This window comes from Penicillium paradoxum (assembly GCF_028828445.1).
Source record: "Penicillium paradoxum strain IBT 22861 chromosome Unknown utg000002l_segment0_segment0, whole genome shotgun sequence".
NCBI lineage: Eukaryota > Fungi > Ascomycota > Eurotiomycetes > Eurotiales > Aspergillaceae > Penicillium > Penicillium paradoxum.
In genome coordinates this window covers 3,992,717-4,013,604 of record NW_026643180.1, presented here as the reverse complement: position 1 = coordinate 4,013,604, position 20,888 = coordinate 3,992,717, and the positions used below count along the sequence as shown (strand labels likewise).

The 20,888-nt window shown below is 50.9% G+C and overlaps 10 protein-coding genes across 10 annotated transcripts; 3 read left to right on the top strand and 7 right to left on the bottom strand.

Moving 5' to 3' along the window:
• Positions 1-1,628: 1,628 nt before the first annotated feature.
• On the bottom strand, positions 1,629-3,064 carry N7457_001431 (uncharacterized protein; the record flags this gene model as incomplete). The annotated part of the gene is made up of 5 exons (XM_057172477.1): positions 1,629-1,744; positions 1,806-2,352; positions 2,441-2,754; positions 2,836-2,869; positions 2,930-3,064. The coding sequence occupies 5 exons, from the start codon at positions 3,062-3,064 to the stop codon at positions 1,629-1,631; spliced, it is 1,146 nt and encodes a 381-aa protein (XP_057036380.1).
• A 676-nt stretch (positions 3,065-3,740) lies between these two features.
• N7457_001430 (methionine aminopeptidase 2) lies at positions 3,741-5,256 on the top strand (the record flags this gene model as incomplete). Its single annotated transcript, XM_057172476.1, has 4 exons — positions 3,741-3,786; positions 3,857-4,995; positions 5,055-5,141; positions 5,200-5,256. 4 exons carry the CDS (start codon positions 3,741-3,743, stop codon positions 5,254-5,256), a joined length of 1,329 nt encoding a protein of 442 aa, XP_057036379.1.
• Positions 5,257-5,479: 223 nt separating this feature from the next.
• On the bottom strand, positions 5,480-7,080 carry N7457_001429 (uncharacterized protein; the record flags this gene model as incomplete). Its single annotated transcript, XM_057172475.1, has 4 exons — positions 5,480-5,599; positions 5,726-6,264; positions 6,293-6,824; positions 7,003-7,080. The coding sequence occupies 4 exons, from the start codon at positions 7,078-7,080 to the stop codon at positions 5,480-5,482; spliced, it is 1,269 nt and encodes a 422-aa protein (XP_057036378.1).
• A 1,252-nt stretch (positions 7,081-8,332) lies between these two features.
• N7457_001428 (uncharacterized protein) lies at positions 8,333-8,924 on the bottom strand (the record flags this gene model as incomplete). The annotated part of the gene is given in 3 exon segments (XM_057172474.1): positions 8,333-8,508; positions 8,542-8,815; positions 8,826-8,924. 3 exon segments carry the CDS (start codon positions 8,922-8,924, stop codon positions 8,333-8,335), a joined length of 549 nt encoding a protein of 182 aa, XP_057036377.1.
• A 753-nt stretch (positions 8,925-9,677) lies between these two features.
• On the bottom strand, positions 9,678-10,774 carry N7457_001427 (pyridoxal 5'-phosphate synthase subunit PdxS; the record flags this gene model as incomplete). Its single annotated transcript, XM_057172473.1, has 3 exons — positions 9,678-10,307; positions 10,420-10,602; positions 10,670-10,774. 3 exons carry the CDS (start codon positions 10,772-10,774, stop codon positions 9,678-9,680), a joined length of 918 nt encoding a protein of 305 aa, XP_057036376.1.
• A 953-nt stretch (positions 10,775-11,727) lies between these two features.
• On the top strand, positions 11,728-12,361 carry N7457_001426 (uncharacterized protein; the record flags this gene model as incomplete). Its single annotated transcript, XM_057172472.1, has 2 exons — positions 11,728-12,108; positions 12,209-12,361. The coding sequence occupies 2 exons, from the start codon at positions 11,728-11,730 to the stop codon at positions 12,359-12,361; spliced, it is 534 nt and encodes a 177-aa protein (XP_057036375.1).
• Positions 12,362-12,551: 190 nt separating this feature from the next.
• Positions 12,552-14,225, bottom strand: N7457_001425 (origin recognition complex subunit 2; the record flags this gene model as incomplete). The annotated part of the gene is made up of 1 exon (XM_057172471.1): positions 12,552-14,225. The coding sequence occupies one exon, from the start codon at positions 14,223-14,225 to the stop codon at positions 12,552-12,554; it is 1,674 nt and encodes a 557-aa protein (XP_057036374.1).
• Positions 14,226-14,981: 756 nt separating this feature from the next.
• On the top strand, positions 14,982-16,441 carry N7457_001424 (bifunctional ornithine acetyltransferase/N-acetylglutamate synthase; the record flags this gene model as incomplete). The annotated part of the gene is made up of 2 exons (XM_057172470.1): positions 14,982-15,436; positions 15,514-16,441. 2 exons carry the CDS (start codon positions 14,982-14,984, stop codon positions 16,439-16,441), a joined length of 1,383 nt encoding a protein of 460 aa, XP_057036373.1.
• A 534-nt stretch (positions 16,442-16,975) lies between these two features.
• Positions 16,976-18,696, bottom strand: N7457_001423 (translocon subunit SEC61; the record flags this gene model as incomplete). The annotated part of the gene is made up of 5 exons (XM_057172469.1): positions 16,976-17,057; positions 17,115-18,190; positions 18,259-18,426; positions 18,494-18,594; positions 18,687-18,696. 5 exons carry the CDS (start codon positions 18,694-18,696, stop codon positions 16,976-16,978), a joined length of 1,437 nt encoding a protein of 478 aa, XP_057036372.1.
• A 617-nt stretch (positions 18,697-19,313) lies between these two features.
• Positions 19,314-20,669, bottom strand: N7457_001422 (uncharacterized protein; the record flags this gene model as incomplete). The annotated part of the gene is made up of 1 exon (XM_057172468.1): positions 19,314-20,669. The coding sequence occupies one exon, from the start codon at positions 20,667-20,669 to the stop codon at positions 19,314-19,316; it is 1,356 nt and encodes a 451-aa protein (XP_057036371.1).
• Between the last annotated feature and the right edge of the window lie 219 nt (positions 20,670-20,888).

Sequence of the window (20,888 nt, the reverse complement as noted above, 5' to 3'; positions counted from 1 at the left end):
CGATCATTCAACTCACGGGAAGTGTTTTGAAGATTGCGGAGGCTACATCCAGGAGATAAAAGAGTCACGGGATGACATCCTGGCATTAAAAACGGCATTAAAACAGACGATTGCAGGCCTTGAAGGCGTCCTCCAGAAGCTCAAAGAACTTAGAAAGAACAATTAGTCCAGGAATTTCAGGAAATCGTGGGCGCAATCGTAATGCTTGAGAGCCCGCTCTCAGTTACCTCACTTTCACAGCTTCTTGAACTCACTGAGAAGCAAGTTGCCTTAAGTCTCGGTCTACTTCTCAGTATCGCGGAGGACCAGACCAAGCCAGTGAGGCTATTTCACCTTTCTTTTCGAGACTAACTTCTAATGTGGAGATGCGGGATAAAACCCCATTCTGGATAGATCAGAAGAAAGTACATCGACGACTAGTCCTCGACGTTCAATCCTGGTGTGATTAGTACTATGCGGAAGTAGATCGGCCGAATGTGAAGATGTATATCCGGGAAAGGCAATGGATGGGACCTGGCTATGTACTTTGGGGTTGGGCCCGAGTCCTAAGACTATCTCAGCATGGTCCTTTCATCTTAAGGTTTATCTTTGTTGCAGTTAGTTTTACTATCAGTGGAATTTCTAGGCTAAAGGCTTGTCTGTACCCCCTCGTGGTCACAATGTAGTGTGCGTCACTCTATACCGCCTATATTGGTTACAGATTGCTAAAGCCAATGAGAATATACATGTACGTTTCATACGGCAATTTAATGCTTGATTGATTAATAGAAAAGACTAAAGTGCTGGGAATATACATATCTCGGAAGTGTCAACCTTGCGTATGTATACTTGAGCATGTTGATATATAGTTGCGTGTTAGGCTTGTCGAAAAGCACCCGATAAGGGGCTCTCATTGTTGGAGAGGCAGCTCTCATGGGAGGTCTCAAGTAGTCAACAGTAGACGAGTTGTATTAAATTACACAGGTACTTTAGGAATGGGAAGATCAAAGAGAAAGAAGGGAAGGAGCCGGATAGTCACGTGATACCACCTTCCCGATTGGGAAGTATGTTTGCCCTGGTTCCCTTCAGTAAAAGGACAACTCCTTCCCTGTCGACAGATCCGACCAGTGGCTGTGTGATTGTCCTGGCTCAAATATCCTAGCCTTTCTTAGAAGGTTATGTTCCAAAAAGCACTGTCCAATAAAACGGATTGGTGCCAGATTTGATTCGCGCAGTCTTCTACCGAGAAAGGACCGTTAGGACCCGATCGCCTATTTCTTTTTTTTTTATTTGAAGATTTCATTCGAATAGTTCCTATTGCTTGATATTTCCTTTCTGACTCTCCCTCCTCTTGTTCATCAAATGCTGAACCCACGGTAGTGGTGTTGGGCGCGTGGCACGATTACCTCCTGTGCCCCAACCATCGGATAGACAGAGTTGCAACCCATTACATGCAAGATTGCATCAAGGAATTGGGAGGAAGAGCCTGTCTTACAACCTGAACGCATGTATCTTGCAAATCTGGCGGCACAACTGAGCCATTGTAATGTACACAGATAAGGCCCCATGACAAGAAGTAGCACAGCTCCAGATGCAAGAGTTCCTCCAATGGACAGACCAGAATGACACCTGTTAAATTGCCAAGATCATCATTTCTTTGCATTTCCATCCTCACTTCCGGGTATGGGAATCGGCCCTCCTGGAGAGTTCTCCAGTCTCGCTGTCAAAACCTCGACGCCTGTTTCCGTAACAAGCAAAGTATGCTCTATAAATTCCGAATTAGTATCCAATGCCTGCAACTGGCTCCTTGAAAGGTTTATACGCACCGAACTGTGCTGTCCGTTTACCATCCACCGTAACATTTGTCCAGTTATCCGGCCAATAGACTTCTCGGTTGACGCCCAAAGACAAGATAGGTTCAATCGTGAACGTCATTCCCGGTTTACATGTCCCCACGGCCTTGTTCTTGGCGTAGTGGGGAATCCAGGGAGGAGGGTGGAACTCCGAATTGATGCCGTGACCGCCCCAAGTCTTGATGACGACAAGGCCTCTAGAGGCCGCATGCTTCTCAATAATCTTGCCGAAGTCACGAATTGGTGTGCCTGGCTTGATGATCTCGATAGCCATGTCTAAGGCCTCTCGCGTTGTTTCAATGAGCTTAATCGATTCCGGATCCGCTTTTGCCTTATCACCAATGTAATAGGTTTCGTTCAGATCGGCATGGTATCCACCATGGTATAGGGAAATGTCGAGATTGAGAATGTCGCCGTCAAGAAGAACCCGCTGATCGGGAATTCCGTGGCATACGACCTCATTGGGCGATGTACATAATGACTTAGGAAAGTGGTTGTAATTAAGTGGAGAAGGATATGACTACCTCCCGGGTTAGCGAATATGTTAATAGTGCTTTATGAATATAAAACTCATAAGTATAAACTTCGTAAGTATAAGCCTCACTCACCTCTCGTTCCACACAGGCATTATGGCAGATTTCATCAAGGTAATCTGTCGTTACGCCTGGCTTCATTGCCGCAGCGGTTATGTCGAGTACTTCCCGAGCTAGTCTGCATACTTTGCGCATTGCTTCCTGGCCTGTTGCATCCAAGAGATCCCATTTCGACCTGCTTAGGCGCATCTCACGTTTTGGAATACCGGTCTCAGCCCAATCGGGATGTTTAATCGTTTTGGGTACAGCTCGTCGCGGGGACAATGGGTATACTGGCCTGACAGTGCCACTGTATGGGTATGTCGGGAATGGGTTGTAAAATTGGCCAACTGTATTGCCGTTAGAAAAACAGAAAACAATGCTCTGAGTGCATAGGTAACGAGTATAAGTCACCTATGTGAAATAGTTACCATTTTGAGCCTTATGTATCGTCTTGTGTGCGGACTAGGTAGATATGATCAGCGTCAGATTCGCAGTCAGAACGTCCGGGTCAACATGACATACCCAATTCCTCTTGAAGCAGTCTTGGGCACAGAAGAAACTGCCTTTGAGGCCTTGCTTCAGACACGTTGGGCATTGCAATGTCCCGGCTTCATTATCGCAATCAGCCCCCGAGCACTTGATCTGGGAATCGGACATCGTCGCGGTGATTTGAGGCTTGTACTCCGAATTACAGGATGAGATCGGACGATGGCTTGAAACCAGACGTACTTTGTACAGTCCCCTGCCACGTGACCGTGCATGTAGCCCTCGAACTGAGACAAAGAAACACGGGCAGTTACTTTGCTTTTTACGAGACCTGGTTGGTCTCGCGCTGGACCGTTTGGATTGGTTGGGTTCCACTTGGGGGAGTCTTGGAAGGCGCTTATTTGCTAGTCTCGTATGGAGTACGGAGTACTCCGTACGAGACACCTGATTTTGTAGGTGCCATCTCTATGGCTTGACCATTACTCCGTACTGGGGCCATACCCGGGATATGTACGTTCCCTTTGGGATCTAGGCACTTGTACTGCGGAGTTCTTGTTCAACGAGAGGCTGACACCGTCTTTTGGCCCCTAGCCACCGGACATGAGCCCGAAAGGGGATAGTGTCCTGAAACCAGGATAATTGATGACAATTAACTCGATTTCTCCAAATCCCAGACGGTCCGTCGGATACTCCGAGCAAACTTTTCTGTGTGCTTTTTGGTGGGTTGTGTGTGGCCAATCTCGCGCGCTAGTTGGCTTCCTCTAGGACTACACATGTGTGACCCCTCTCGACTCCAGATTTAACAACTGTTATACGTGCGGGATACAACCCACAGGTTACGCTAAATATGACTATCGACCCACCAGAGCTTCTCGAGAAGCTGAAGATCAGTGGTAAGGGTCTTCGGGTTCTGATGTATACACGCAGCGGTAACACGAGCTAATCCCTTTTTTCAACGTCCAGATGCCGGTGCAAATGAAGCCCACATTCCTGATTCCGCAGCAAACGGGACTACAAATGAAGCAGCAGACTCAGAAGACGATGTCACCGAAGACACCCCCGCAGTAGCTACTGAAGGCGGCGCCAAGAAAAAGAAGAACAAAAAGAGGAAGCCTAAGAAGAAGCAGCCGAAGGTGCAGACCGATCCGCCATCTATTCCCATCTCGCAGTTATTCCCAAACAACACCTATCCCAAGGGCGAAGAGGTCGAATACAAGGACGACAACCGATATCGCACGACCGACGAGGAGAAACGCCACCTCGACAACCTTAATAGTGATTTCCTCTCTGACTACCGCCAAGCAGCTGAGGCCCATCGTCAAGTCCGTCAGTGGGCACAGAAAAACATCAAACCAGGCCAAAGCCTACTCGATATCGCCAACGGTATCGAGGATAGTGCACGACGTCTAGTAGGACATGATGGTTTGACCGAAGGCGATTCGCTAATCGCCGGTATGGGATTCCCCACCGGTTTGAACATCGACAATATCGTCGCCCACTACAGCCCAAACGCCGGCTGCAAGACCGTGCTTGCGCAAAACAATGTGCTCAAAGTCGATATTGGCATTCATGTAGGCGGTCGGATTGTGGATAGTGCTTTCACAATGGCATTCGATCCTACATATGATAACCTACTCGAGGCCGTTAAGGACGCAACGAATACCGGTGTGCGCGAAGCTGGTATCGACGTCCGCGTCGGGGAGTTAGGTGGCTATATCCAGGAAGCGATGGAGAGTTACGAGTGTGAGATCAACGGCACTACTTACCCGATCAAGGCGATTCGTAACTTGAGCGGCCATACAATTCTCCCGTACTCGATTCACGGCACCAAGAATGTTCCCTTCGTCAAGACGGATGATATGACGAAGATGGAAGAGGGCGACGTCTTCGCTATCGAAACCTTCGGTAGTACCGGTAGCGGCCGATTCATCGAAGCAGGCGAAGTTTCGCACTACGCCATGCGCGATAAGACCGTGAATCCCAAAAGTTTGACTTTGACTTCTGCCAAGAATGTCTTGGGGGCTATCAAGAAGAACTTTAGCACAATTCCGTTCTGTCGACGCTATTTGGATAGGATTGGGCAAGAAAAGTATCTTCTCGGGGTATGAACTTCCGTTCCGGACGTCGGTCTTGTTGGAGCTTTTGACTGACAAAGATACAGCTAAATCACCTGGTGAAGTCCGGAATTGTGGAAGATTATCCTCCTTTGGTTGAGAAACAAGGGACTTACACGGCTCAATTTGAACATGTGAGTCATTTGCCGTTCCAGGTTCTACTTGAGAAGAGCTACTAATGTTGAGTGTAAGACTATTTTGCTTCGACCAAACGTCAAAGAGGTCATTAGTCGTGGCGATGACTTCTGAGCGCGTTTTAAGAAGACGTTGTTATTTCGGAGAGCGCTATCAAACGGGTGTGCACTAGATATCTAGATTTGCATTCGCAGTATTTTCTCAAAAGTCATCTCGTTATCAATTGATTCGGTCACAGAAATACCTCGTAGCGGCAGTTCACACAGAGACTGCAAGTACTACAGAAAATCTCACAGGAGCTATAAAATGAGAGCCACCGAGTTTGACGCCGGGGGCTTCAACTGCCATAACCGGTAGCGCGGGCATACGTATGCGCGTTCGGTTCTGTGCTACTGCTATAGTAGTTCGTGGCAATCACCATCAGTACTTTGCATTTATTCCTCGAAATACTGCAAGACTAAACACGGGGGAAAACGACATGTTGGGTTATTAGATATCAAGTTGACAACAATGGGATGAATCCATCTTCATCCGGGATTGGAAGCTTCCGTCTCACAAGTTTACGGATTCTTTTCGCTCTTACTTTAGTCGAAAGGGCAGCCCAATTTTCGTACAAAACCATGTCTTTAACTGAGGCTCTTGCTACAGTGGCCTGAGAAAGATGAGTTTCTGTAGAAGGCTCAGGCGGTGCGATTGTGGCATCAGGGAGTTCTTCAGCACGAGGGGCATCGCCCGGAGAGACAGTGACACTTGGCCAACCATCAACGTCGGATGGCGGCTGAGGAATGCTCCACTCTTCAACATCAGCCGCAGACACATCAGTCAGAGGCTCATTGGTAGGAGGTTCCTCCGCAGCTGGCGCCTCCTCAATTGGATATAGCCCCTCACCAGGTGGACATGGCTCCGATGCAGCTAGCTCATACTCAGGTGAATATGGCTCCTCCTCAGCTGGAGGTGGCTCCGCCGGTGGCTCTTCCTCAATGAAACATGGTTCCTCGTCGGGTGGAGGTGGTTCCTCTGCAGCTGGCTCCTCAACAGGAGACGCATCAAAAGCAGGCTCATCGGAAACAGACTCGCAGGCAGGTTCTGCTATGCAGTGGTCTCCATTGACTTGTATCTCGTCTAGAGAATGTTTAGCAAACTTGTTCACCCTCATTATCGTATCTATCTTCTTGGCAGCGAGACTGACCATTCTGAGAGGTATTCCCACGATCGATCAAACGACTGGCCAGTATACCGACCAAAGCTTTCATCACTGCATTGTCGAATTGATGATTCGTGCCAAGGACAGTGTAAAGTTCATTCAAGTCATAGTCTGACTGTCTAGTATTCAAGAAGAGCTGCAAGTTGCTTTCGATATAATTCGGAAGCCATGTTTCGCCTTCGGGCAGGCTTGAATACACATCCCTCGTTGCCCGAAGTATCTCGAGGATAGACAATTCTTCTCCTAGCTGTTCGATGTTACGTATAGCAAGAGCTTCAAGGTCAACAATATCATAGGTTCTGGATGCCTGGTAGATGCGAAGGCCTCTCTGATATTCTCTCTCAATGTCGGAGGCCCATTCCTCGAGGGGCGAATTGATTGTCTCATATTGGCCTGAATATAGGAAATGTACCAAAGTGTGACCGCAATCTTCGTCAAGATCAGGCAATTCAATTGTTGTAGACCAAGTCAAACTGTACTGGATGCTTGTGCGTTGACGAAGAAAATGCTCCGGTATGGTATAATTCTTACTCCCAATAGTGAGAGTAACTGCTGTTGATTCATAAGGCCAACAAGAAGGTCAGCACGTAGTTGAAGTCAGTCAATGAAAGGACTCACGATGAGAGCGGTCGGTGATAGTCAATCTTTGGAGATACCTGGGCAAGCATTGGCTCCTCGGGTACTTCTGAGCTCAGACGCTTGCTACGAAGTTTCTTTTTAATCTTCTTAACCATTTTCGCAGATAATGCTGGAAGCAATAGTAGGAATGAATCTCTAGCAGTGCAATATAACCAACGTTCGATGCATTCTTATATAGACGTTCAGGGTGTGAAAGATGGGGATATGCGACTATGAGCCAACTGCTTTGCAAAGTACATAGAACACGTCATCTGCTTGCACTTGACGCGTATTTATATTATCGAACATGGGTCCAACGGCGCTTATGCACTGCTGGATCGAAGCCAACTGGATTAAGGCTATGATGCGAGTGATCGAAAGCAGCTCGGGTCCTATCCAGGCCCAGTCCCCGATTCTGGGCGGCTTGTTATCAAACCGGTTTGATGCAGCTTGACTCGTCGACGCTGATTTGCGGGGAAGCAAAGAGCTGAAGTGAACGGTCAGACCCCGAACCGCGTGCTGCCACGTCCAGAGATTTCATTCTGGGCTGCAGATCTGGGTTCTAGGAGTTTTTAGCGAATGGTGAGACCCAGGAGAGCGGTTATCAGAAGTGGCTTGTTGGGAAAGCAAAGGGAAGCTGCATGACTATGTCCAATGCGCTTTCCTCTGCCTCATGATTTGTGTTTTCGAGCCGCCCAGACAAGGCGCATCGCCATGAGTTCTTTTCTTTTGACAAGCTGGCAAGTGCGGAGTAGTATATCACTCATCGTTTCCATGGTGGTCTCTTAGTGCCTAACGTGAGGCGTTTCTAGTATAGTCAAAGATGCGGGGTAGGTTCATGAGGCTATTTCGTTGAGCCTTATGATGATCAGGGCTTTCATAGCTAACATAACTAATCTATGAAAGACACGAGGAGAAGCAATGATTTATACATTTATCACTTTATGAATTCTAGAGGTATTGTAGATCTTTGCGAGTAGTAGTATAGTATTGATTTCATCCTTTTAGCGTAGCTCCTCTTGTGTGGAAGTGTATAATCTCTCGCCTATCCTTTCCTCTTCGTATCGGCCCTCTTTTATATAGTCACTCTGCACTTCCTGGCGTATTCGGGCGAAGAGTGCTGCACTAACAGCCGCTGCGTGCCTCGGATCTATTGTATTTTGGATATTGATACGACGAAGCGGGAGAACTGATATAGATTCCCTTAAGATAGTAAAGAACTCATAGTATGTTATGCTCTCACCGGCTAAAAGGATATGCGTAATAGGATGTTCGTATTCCCGACGGAGGTTGCGGAGTTCTGACGGCGTTCCCATAGGTCGTCTTGCTTGATAAGACGAAGTATCCTAAGCTCGTAATCTGTACAACCTATGCCGCAACGCCGGGGACACTATGTATAATGCTAGTATAGAGCATATCGTTGCTCAAGGAAACGAAAAGTATAGGAGGGGCTGGTGCGTCTGCAATCTCGTCTATACATTGGAAGTTATCTAGGTTATTAATGTATAGCCTATACCCATTTGCCCTATAGACGGCATCTGCTTCTATTAGCCGTCAGGAGTAATAAATGCTATCACCGACCCATGTGCGAAGATCTACTATTTCGGGTACAGCGTTAATTGTCGCTGGGGTAAGTGACAGGAAGCCGGGATCTGTAACCGCGACCCTATCGAGAATCTGGGACATTGTTCCTTCGGTGGAGGCTTTGACTTGTTGAAGTAATTGACTGGTGATTGCGGCATCATCTGCTTTTACTAAACGATCGAGCTTTGTGTCCAGTCCTCGCCACCAGTCTCTCCACGACGAGGACATGTCCGGCAGGAGATTATCGACCAGGCGTGATGGAACCCACTTATCCAACCAAGGGTTGGGTTCGGTAAGGGCTTATATGTGGTAGCCAGACGTTCCATGAGTTCGCGGTACTCCGCCGGAATTTTAGCGATCTCAATAACCGTTCCATTATGGTAATGCACCGCAGCTGTCCTAGATCACAGGTATTAGATATATCTCAGGGTAATAGAACAAAGGACAGTTGATTTACTTGCCCGTATGTGGGGGTCAAGTCAAAGACTCAAAGCCAGCCCCAGGTGCACTCCTTGTCGACAATTCGCAGCTCTAACATATCAATATCGGATAGCAGAAAAGGCATACTGCAGTTCGTTTCCGCGAATGGGAGGACAAATAAAATACCTCATCTTTCCGCGATTGCCCGTCGACGGGCCGTCGTCGGAGAAGACGGAGCTACGGAGTGACAGACGATGACAGCCGACGCCCCGATTGGCTTGTTGTCGTTGGCCGACCAAAAAAACGCCCCAAGGGTAAGATTTGCTGGCACTCTTCCCCGGACTCTCGGTGACTCGGCGGCGGTGGCCTATCAGATGGCGGATTGGGGATCTAGTTTATTTGGGGTTCCGCAGATTATCAGATGCTTTAGTCAAACGTTCTATGAGTTTATCGAAACGTTGATTAGTTCCTGGGCTTACTAGATCGTGCAGCAGGGCCGTGTAGAGGTCAGGTTCTTGTCGCGTAGGAGAATAATACCACTTTCCACGGGATATACTAATACGAAATCACCGATTGGCTCAACAAGGACAAAATGTATCAAATCGTATAAATTGTATGTCGTTTTAGACATCTACTCATGGCTCATGTACAAGAAATTTTTAGACACAATGATCAAGGCTAGAAACAAGAGAAAGCATGGAAAGCACATTTACCAGCCACGGCCGGCCAATTTCTCCGCCTCGGGCAAGTGCTTGACGTTAATGCCAACCATAGCCTCACCAAGACCCTGGCTGACCTCGGCCAAGACCTTAGGGTCCTTGTAGTGCGTGACAGCCTGGACGATAGCGCGGGCGCGCTTCTTAGCATCACCAGACTTGAAGATACCGGAGCCAACAAAGACGCCGTCGCAGCCCAGCTGCATCATGAGTGCCGCATCGGCGGGGGTTGCAACACCACCAGCGGCGAAGTTAACAACGGGCAGGCGACCGAGCTCAGCAGCCTGGCGGACAAGCTCGTAGGGGGCCTCGATCTCACGGGCGAAAGCGCGCAGCTCAGGCTCGGGGTCCTGGCTGGCGAGGAGGATACCGCGGGCACGGCTGATCTGGGCATTGACAGTGCGCATGTGCTTAACGGCCTCGACGACATCGCCGGTTCCGGCCTCACCCTTGGTGCGGATCATGGCGGCGCCCTCAGAGATGCGGCGCAGGGCCTCGCCGAGGTTGCGGCAGCCGCAAACGAAGGGGACCTTGTAACCGTGCTTGGTGACGTGGTAGACATCGTCGGCCGGAGTGAGGACCTCGGACTCGTCAATGTAATCAACGCCGATAGCTTCGAGGATCTATATGGGAATTGTTAGTGACCTTGTGACATTTATCGCCTCTCCCGCCACCGGGGTCATGCCCATCCATTTGCCTCCCTCTCTTCCCCGCATGGAGGTGATGATCACATACCTGGCATTCAACGAAGTGTCCGATACGAGCCTTGGCCATAACGGGGATAGTCACGGCCTCCATAATCTCCTTGATCATGCCGGGGTCGGACATGCGTGCAACGCCACCCTCAACGCGGATATCGGCGGGGACACGCTCGAGGGCCATGACGGCGGCGGCACCGGCTTCTTCGGCGATGCGAGCCTGATGAACCACTCCGTTAGCTTTTCATGTTCAAAACGCATCAATTGCTCGCTAGGAGAGAACATACCTGCTCAGCGTTCACCACATCCATGATCACGCCACCCTTCAACATCTGAGCGAGACCAGCCTTGACAGTGAAGTCATTGCCGGTGGTACCGTTAGGAGCAGCCATTGTGAATTGTGTAAAAGCTGGAGAAAGCAGGGAAGGGAGTATGAACAGAGAGTGAATTGGAAAGTAGTAGAAGAAAAAAAAGAAAAAGAAGAATGGCGAAGACCAAGTCCCGAAAGTGAGTCAGTCTTGGATAAGAAATACACTTTCCCCCAAAGTTACTTGCCTCAGGCCAATCACACTCGGAGTGCCCCTCGCCAGTTCCGCATCGTCTTGTTTTCCGAGGAGATTTCCGGTGTAGAGCAGACCGCCTGCTTTCTCAGGAAGGACGGGGCTTGGGTTGTAATTATTGGTCACCTTGTTACATACGGGCAACCTTGGAATGCTTGGCCCTTGGCATGGAGGGGTGAGATAACTGCCTAATCTAGGAGGCGAGATGCCCTTCTACCGAACCGATCGTATAGCTAAATGAGTATTTGCGTAGTGTACAAAACAGAGAAAGGCTCCACATTGACCTCATCTTCTTAATATGACTCATAACTGATACCTGACTCGATCCCAAGTGGGCAGGAGAGACGCTTGATCAAAGACAGCCAGGCTATATAGCAGCCCTATGCACGTCTTGCCTACTTACCTGCGTCTATTCCTTGCTTTTGCAGCTTGAAAGAGCAAGGATCCCATACACAGTGCATTGATATATGTCCTTATCAATCTAACCACATGAAGATACATGGATCTCTTTATGCCCTTATATACACCTGCATGTCTCACAGTGAACCACGCATCGTAGATGCTATTGTAGTCTCAACAAGAATAAGCTAGCCGCTAGGTCCGGGGTTTTCTCAAAGAGCCTCAAACCCTGCCTAGGTGAGGGCCATGGATGCCCTCGGCGATCCATGACGTCACGTATCTTATCGGCTTCAAAACCAAGAGAGCTTCCTCCGCAACCGCAGACACCTCCCATTTCCAAGCCTCCAACACTCCAATCGCAGAGATACTAAGCCAAAACAGACACCATGTCTTTCAAACTATTCACACACACACCTGCAACGCTTCTCCGCCTCGGTCTAGGCGTAGGCATCGGGCTCTCTGCCGCAACCATGCACCCTTTGTCACCCTTCCGCGCTCCTCCAATGCGATGTGACTATGCAGAGCCACCCCCAGTGTATGAAAAATCCGTCTTCGATAAGGACTCGGGGTGGACTGTGAACCCTGCGCACCCTTCCGAATCCGTGGGGCAGCAGCAGGTTCGGAGCAAGCGGACTGGGATGCTAAACGCCGAGACAATGCGCCAGGTCAGTTTGGGAAGTGTGTTGGGGCTTGTCGCCGGCGTTGGGTTGCGGGCGTTTTCCAAGGCCTTGGTGGTAATTTTGGGCATGGGAGTGGTCTTTATTGAGGTTAGTATAAGCTTCTGCGACAGGATTGGATTTTGGATCCGCTATTGGTCATAGTTATATTTACGGCGGCGCTAACACTCTTTGTTTCCATTGTGCGTAGTACGCCGCATCCAAGGGATACAATATTCTTCCGATCAACCGAATTCAGAAATATGTTAAGCGGGTTGATCTGCGTCGTGCTATGAGTGAGCACCGGACGTTCAAGATGAGTTTTGGTACTATGATGGCGATGGCGGCGTTTGCGAACTTTTAGATCTTATCCGGTTGGATAGAACCCCGATGCTGCCTGTGTATACTCTCAAACATTACAATGTTGGTTTTTCCTATGTGTGAAGGACACAAATGGTTGTTGGATGCTCGATTAAAATTGGTAAAAAGTTCATTCGTACAGGGGTATCATGAGTCTTGATCTATTCCACACCAAATATAAGGGGGAATCTACGCTACCCCAGTACCAGATCTTCCAGCACGCCCTCCATTTCATCTCGGGAGAGTGGAACACCGAGTATCTCCGTTCCACTGGCATCCATGCGTGATGTGATCATCTGGTGGTCGTGGAACTCCTTCAGAAGAGTGCGGAACATCATCTCTGACGAAGCAACGAATTCCTCCGTTGCCTTCTGGTAAAGGAGACGGAACTCAATACCACCATCATCGCCAGGCTTGCCGCCCTCTGCTGCGCCTTCGTCGTCCGACTGGTGACCGTCGTCCAGTATAGTAATCAATTCTGTCAGCAACACGCGATATAGGTTGCGTGCATTCTCAGGAAGACTCTTGAGCACGAAGCCCACGCCATCTTTACCACCGACGCGGCGGCCCTTGCGACCAAGAAGAGCGTTGACTTCCTCGACGACATCGGCTTCAGCCGAGAACGGTAAGAAGGTCGTACAATCGTGGAAGACAAAATTCATCTGATCACGCAGACTGATATCCCACATAACAGCGAAGTTGGGAGTATCGGCTGTGACGAGAAGCCGGATGAGCGGAGTTGCAGCCAGACGGGCAAGGAGCGCTTGATTCGCTGCGCGGCGCAAAGGCGGAGCGTCGATCGAGTTGATCACAACCGTGACGGGCTCCTTACGCGAATTGAGCGCGGATTGTAATAGCTCAAGAACTTCTGTTGGTTGCGCGCCTAGTTTTGACGGTGCATCATCACCCATCACGGCTGCAACGATCGTAGCAAAGATTGTTCGGATAGAGATGCCTGGTGTGTAACCATTGACCATAACAATAGCGGGAGTCGTAGTAGATGAGAGATAGTGTTCGTAAATCCACCCCGCGAATTCGTCAGTCAGCTTGCGCTTAGAGCCATAGCCAAACAAGCAGATGTTGAAGCCTTCGTCGAACTCGAACGCCCACTGTGGGAAAGATCGGTGATGCAAAGACTGCAAGTATTCCTTCTCCTCCTTGCACGGATCCACGTATTGACCAAGTTTCTCGAAATATTCCTCATGCGTTAACAGCGTTACTTTGTTGAGGTTCGCATTCGAGGTCTTGACAGGACCGGCACGGTTCTGGAAGAAGTATCGTTCGTGTGCAGGAAGCTCGCCTTCGGGTGTTGGGGAGCGCTTGTTTCTCGCGCCTTTGGGTCGTCCAGCACGGCGCTTAGGTTGTTTTACCCCCTTCTCTGGGGCATCTTCCGCACCTTCGGGCTCTATGCTCTCCGCCAGAGGCTGATCTGCTTTGTCATTGTCTGGTTCCTCCCCACGTAGGATCTCTTCCGCTAGTCGCTCCGATCCATCCCATGCAGCATCCTCGTCCTGCTCGAAAAGCACTCGCGCACTCTTCTTCCGTGCAGATCGGTCTGCATTCTTCACTCGAGATGGGGTTGACGCGATTGCGGACTTTGGTTTGGTAGGCGTAGCGAACAAGCCGCGAGCCTTGGATTTATGGGTAGGCGTCTTGAGACCAGACTGCTGCAATGGCGTCGCGGATAACCCTGTCGTCTTTTGTGGTGTTGAGTGGTCCTGTTGCGACGGGGAAAGCTCGCCGTTCGGGCTCTCGGGGATAGGCGCGAGGCCGTTCACGGCGCCATCGGATTGTTCTAGGGCCGATCGCTTTCTCTTTGGGGTCGAGACTTGCGGCTGCTCGCCAGCGTTTGAAAGCTTACGCTTCATGATGATCTAGTCAGCATAGAGTCGCGGAGACGCGAAAGAGAAGGGAATCAACAGTACCATCAGATTCGGAGAATGTGTACAGGGTCGGGACGCAAGGGGAGGCTTTGCTGGGGATAAATTCGAGGTCGCGTTGGAATTGCAGGGAGGTGCTGGTCTGACACTGGAATGAATGCTCCGGGCTTAATTATCGAAGGTCTTGAGGTCTTCGTCGAAGGGAATAAATTGTTGGAGCGGATGGGTTTCTCCGACTCCGCCAGTTCCAGCCCTGGAGGTATAGCGACGAGCATCGACTACATACTTCACTCTTTGCACTTGAGTTTAACCGTTTCAATACTCGTAACTGGGTAGTAGCTAATTCTCCACCTTGGATCTTCTGAGATCGCATCAATTGGTATGAGAATATATCTAGCGTGCGCGTGTTACGTCCAGAATACTTTTGGCTCATTAATTGGCTCGAGCCATGTAAGAATGTATATAAAGTGCCCATCGAACTAGATCTTAAAGCTTCGTTTGAGTAAATACAAGCCATCTCATCTAAATTACAACAGCTCAATTGCAATTCCGAGTGGGCTCATCCTGCGCGCTGAGTTGCCGAGTGGGGAGCTTCCGAAGCCGGGTACTTTTTTTCCCTTCCAAGTGACTCCCAAGTGACTCACAAGAGCACCTCAATAGCTGTTATAAGTCCCGCTGTGTCTTTGAGCTGGCAATTGCCATAGACAACTCCCACACATGATTCCCACCACTCAATCCGCTACCATGGCGACCTCCCTTGCCCGCATGCTCAAGGGCCAAGTGCGATGCTACTCCGCACCGTTGGACATGGCCATTCCGGCCTCCAAGCAGCGCTACATCCCCACAACCGGTACCTACCCCAAGGGATTCAAGGTGTCTGGCACCTACGTGGGCGTTAAGGCCTCCAACACCCGCTTCCCCGATCTCGCATTGATCGCCTCCGAGACGCCATGCTCTGCCGCCGCGGTGTTCACAACCAACAAGTTCCAGGCTGCGCCTGTGCAGGTCAGCAAGAAGACCCTGCAAAGCCGCAAAGGCAGTGGCATCCGGGCAGTCGTGATCAACTCCGGATGCGCCAATGCCGTCACCGGCAAGGGCGGCCTCGAGGACGCAGTGCAGATGGGTCGAAAAGTGGATGAGTGCAATGGTGTCGAGAACGACAGCTCGCTGGTGATGAGCACCGGTGTCATTGGACAGCGGTAAGTCTACGCACGATTCACCATCTAGAAGCGAATCCACGAAAAACGAGTGCGCCGTCACTAACGAGTAATCCCAGTCTCCCGATCTCAAAGATCATCGACCGCATCCCAACCGCGCACTCAACCCTGGCCTCCTCCCACGACGCATGGCTCACCACCGCCCGCGCCATCTGCACCACAGACACATTCCCCAAGCTCCTCTCGCGCACCTTCACCCTGCCCTCCTCCCCCGACCGCACCTACAGCCTCGCAGGCATGACCAAAGGCGCCGGCATGATCCACCCTAACATGGCCACGCTCCTGGGCGTTCTCTGCACCGACGCCGCCGTCGAGCCCGCCGCGCTCCAGTCGATCCTGAAGCACGCCGTGTCGCGATCCTTCAACTCGATCTCCATCGACGGCGACACCAGCACCAACGACACGATCGCCGTGCTCGCGAACGGTGCCGCAGGCGGCGAGACCGTGCGCGCGCCCGGCTCCTCCCCCAGCGCCGACTACACCGCGCTGCAGGGCGTAGTGACTGACTTCGCGCAGGAGCTGTCGCAGCTGGTTGTGCGCGATGGCGAGGGCGCTACGAAGTTCGTTACTGTGCGCGTGCGCAACTCGCCTGACTATGAGTCTGCGCGCCAGATTGCTTCTACCATTGCCCGGTCCCCGCTTGTGAAGACTGCTCTCTACGGCAAGGATGCTAACTGGGGCCGTATTCTGTGTGCGGTTGGTTATACCCAGGGTGTTGCCGACGGTGTTGTCGTTCCTGAGCGCACTTCTGTTAGCTTCCGTCCTGTGGATGGAAGTGCTGACTTGAAGCTGTTGGTCAATGGTGAGCCTGAGACTGTTGATGAGGAGCGGGCCAGCACTATTCTGCAGGATGAAGATCTTGTGATCGAGATTGATCTCGGTGGTGGTGAGAAGGGTGCTGCTGGATGCGGTGGTGAGGATGCTGTTTACTGGTTCTGTGATTTCAGTCACGAGTATGTGACTATCAACGGTGACTACCGTACTTAAAAGATATATATTAGCATGACTTCGGAGGATTGTTAAATCAAAGTGATTATTTCGGGTTTAGAGATGCTTGAGAGCGAACAGGTCTATAATAACGTAGTACGGGATAATACTAGGGAGAAGAGTACCTCTATGACGAGCAATAGGGGACCATGGGAAGTTGAATATATGATTTTGGTTTTTCTAGACAGATATGGTTACAGACCCTAAACGGGGCACGTTTCATCACTCGGTACCATCTATCGAGTCGGATTGGACCTATATGCTTGGCCCGTCGGCATAGAATGTTGACATGATTTTGTCAACATGCAGAGGACCCCGGAGTCCGGGAAGTTCATCGGCGGGGAATTAATCCACACGATTGAAGATCAAGCGAACAGTGTTCCAATCCAACCATTCTAGAGGAAACCGATCCATTCACCCCCAGAGTATAAGAAACAATGGTCAGAAAAAAAGAAAAGATAGAAAAACTAAACAGAGGTTGCAAAGGACCATGATCCTATGTCATGCTGCTCGTGAAAATACGGACAGACTCGTTTAGCTGCCGGGGACGAGACCCTTAAGGCCAGCGCCAATGTCACCCTCACGGGCGGCAATTTCGAAGTAGCCATAGATGATGCTGTATTAGACTGTTAGCTGAGAAGAACGAGTTTGAGAGAGCAGCAGGGGAACTTACGTCACGGCAAGGAGAATACCAGTACCGCTGCCGAGGGCACCGAGGAGATCGGAGGCGACGGACAGAGCACCAATGCAGGCACCACCAAAGGCGGCAGCGGTGGGGATAACGCGCTTCAGCTCCTTGTACATGCTCTGCTCACGGTGACCAGACATGACGAGACCCTGGTCCTTGAGCTGCTTGGCAACGTCACGGGGAGCGGAGCCGGAAACCTCAATCCAGGTCTTGGAGAAGAGGGCACAAGCGACAAGCATGAAGGTGATATAGACAGCAGTGTGGATGGGATCGAGGAGAGCCTCCTTGAAGTTAAGAGGAGGAGACATGTAGTAAGCGATACCGGAGGAGGCGTAAAGCTGGGCAGATCCCTCACGGGGCTCCCAAACTCCGAGGAGCTGTACCAGGATGTTCTCGGAGAAGCGGGAGTACAGCATCTGACTGATAAGGAAGATGTTGGAGCAGAGAGCGGACTGGAGCATGATGGGCATGTTGGAGGTGTAGAAGAGGCGGACGGGGTAAGAGCCGCGCATGCCACGCTGGCGGGAAGACTTGACGGGGATCTCAACACGGAAGCCCTGGAGGTAGATCACAGCGGCGAAGACGAGGAGAGTGGCCAGGAGGTTCATGACGTTGGGCAGGTTCTGGCGGTAGAAAGCCTCGTACAGGGCGCGCTGCTTGTCGGGCCAGGTCAGAAGAAGGTGGAAGAGAGCAATGATGGCGCCCTCGAACTCGGGGCCACGGCCAGTGTTGATGGTCGTGGGGGAGAAGGCCTTCCAGACAATGGACTCGCAAATGTTGGTGGCAATGAACAGAGAGATACCGCTGCCCAGACCGTAGCCCTTCTGGAGGAGCTCGTCAAGCAGAATAACAACAAGACCGGCAACAACGAGCTGGACAATCAGGAGAACACAGATACCGGCACCGAGATCGCTAGGCTGGCCGTAGAGACCAGTCAGGACGTAAACGCAGGCCTGGCCGAAAGACAGAATGATGGCGAAGAGTTTCTGGGCGGTCTGGTAGAGCTCGCGGTCGGTCTTCAGGTCAAGGTTGACATCGATGAGGTGGGTACCGGCAAGGAGCTAGAAAACAAGACCTGTCAGTACGATTCTCGCGAATATCAGCTGAAGAGTGTTCTGCGATCGCATACCTGGAAAACCATGCCGGAGGAGATGATAGGGGTGATACCCAGCTCCATCAGAGTACCCCGGTTACTGGCCAACATCATACGGAGCCAGTACAGGGGGTCCGAAGTGTCGGAGGAGACGATGCCGTAAAGAGGCATTTGGCTCATGACCAGGAAGATCATCAGAGTCAACTGCAAAGTAGATTCATTAGCACCTATGCCAATGTTGCGCGGAGAGCGCATATTCAGGGCGACGTACACCAGTCCACATCAACTTCTGGTTGAAGGGGACCTTGGTCTCTGGAGCTGCCACCTCCGGGAGGAGGGGCGTGAAGGGCTTGATCAAGTCAAGGAAGCGTACTGTGATCCTCCATCAGCATTTTATGATCCATTGAGATCGATTCGAGACGGATTGTCGCGATCGCGTGCAAGGCGAGGGTTCGGGGACTCACGGCCGCTCATGATGACTATCTTCCTCCCAATCCGTCTAAAGAAGTAAAGAAAGCTGGAGTCGAGAACCAGCTAAAGGAATGGAAGGGAAATATTAAGAAAAATAAAACAAAAGGAGAAGGGTTGGGGTTGAAGGAGATTGGGGGAGAGGAGGGAAGAAGAAGACAGAAGAGGTTCGCTGGCCACTTTTCGCTTCCGCGCTAATTAAGGCCACTTGGTCTTCGCCCGCAACACCACTTTACCAGTGAGTCAACCAACGAAAAGGACAACAATGGATTTAGAATGATCATGGCACTGATCTGAGCTGCAATTCAATTCTCTGGTCCTTTTTATTCCCTCTCATGAGTTCCAGAGCCGATGTGTCGTGTACCCCCAACAAAACACCGGTGCTCCAAGCTATCCCCACACTCCAGAGGCCACGGTACTAAATACATGATCCATATGGAGAACAGCCCAGGGTCTATAACAGTTTTACGGGGTAGAATTCGGGCTCAGTCTTTTGTGTTTTGGCTATCAAATCTGCCTGAATAAATATCTTAACTCCATTGGTCCTGTAAATGTATGCCAGCATTCTATATAGACACCCCATGAGGTCAACATTGTGTAAGGCTGCGAAAGAAAATCCCCATTCAAGGACCCACGAGACCCAGGCAATCATCAATGACCACCTCGAGTTCTCCCAAACGCGTCTTCAGCCCCCGATTCTCCTCTTGCAGGACCCCCATCACACTCCAGGCTTCGGATGCCGGCACGCCATAGCAGATGGTGCAATTGGGGGTGTTGCCACCAGTGAAAGAGCTACCTAAGCGCGTTGAAGCAAGACCTTTCAGCACCCGATCGTACGTTGATGAACGTGCAGGGGGTGGTGCACTAGTGACTGCAACCAGATTCTTCTGGATTGTGGGCATTGGTGCCGCACCAGTCGGCGCAGACAGGGCGACCTGCGAGATACTAGGAGACGGCCCTGTCAACATGGACGTGGGAGACTCGACACTCTCACGCTGTGAGAATATGCTATCGACAACGCTCTCATCACCGGACTCGAAGCCTGAGTCGCTGGTGAAGGTGCTATGGCTAGCCCGCTTGCCACCACGCCGAGGAGTTTGGAGCACCATGGATGGGATGTCCTCATCGACGGTACAGATTTCCCGACTGTGATTGCGGAATTCCTCTGTCTTTCGCATTTCTCTTTCTTGCTCTAACTCCTCGGCCATGGCCTGCATGGCTTTCTCTTGATCGAGCACCTTGGCGGCCATGCCGTCCAGCTGCATCTTTAGATGATCGACTCGGGCGCGAGTTTCTTCGAGCTCCTCCTGCCTCTCATTCTTATCTGCCGAGGCCTGGTGCATGGCGAATGTGCGTTGCTTATAGGCCTCTTGCATCCGTCGCAACACCTTGTCGACATGATCTCGTAGGGCATCCAGTGCCTCATCGTTGGTATTGTCTGTTGCGGGTAATGAGAGGGCGGCAGTGATATCTAGGTTCAGGAATTCATCATCTGCGGGCTCTGGGAAATTAGGTTTGCTGGGTTCTCGTCGCAGGCCGAAAAATGAAAAGCGATTCATCACTGGGGTTGAATGTTGTCTTTTGTGTGTCATGGATGCTGGGGTTGGACGGGAATCCATCCTCGTCACCTCTGGACCACCGTTGGTGCCCATTTTCAGTCCCAACTCCACTGGTTCTGATTTCCCCTGGAACCAGTCTGATAACACCCTGGCCCTTGCTTCTAACTTCTTCCTCGGGAAGGTTTCTGTCCAGGGGGTATTCTTTGAGCGATCCGATAGGGTGTCTTCGATGCCCTCGTCAATTAGGGGTGGTTTTGCAATATATTCAGTGTTTGCCCGACGATGTGAAGACGGATTATGCGAGCGAGGCCGCGAGGTCAGGGTGACCAACGGTCTTGGGGGCGTCAAGGCAACGGTCTCGTGGGGGTCCGCTCCATCGGAATGTAGGGTACCAGGTGTCTCAGAGGGGTCAGAGGACATGTTCTGGAGGGCTCTGTGGACTCAGCAAGCAGACAAGATGGTAATGCCACGTCGATTCAGGCCCAATGTGGCGTTGGTGTGCAACCTGGCGAGGGGGGTTCTGCAGTAGGGAGAAGTACAAGGCCGATCACGACGGACGAAACGAGCCCCTGAGGGGATATATACAAGGTCGAATGAACAATATACAAGAAGTAGTTTCACCGAGGATTCGGCGTTTCA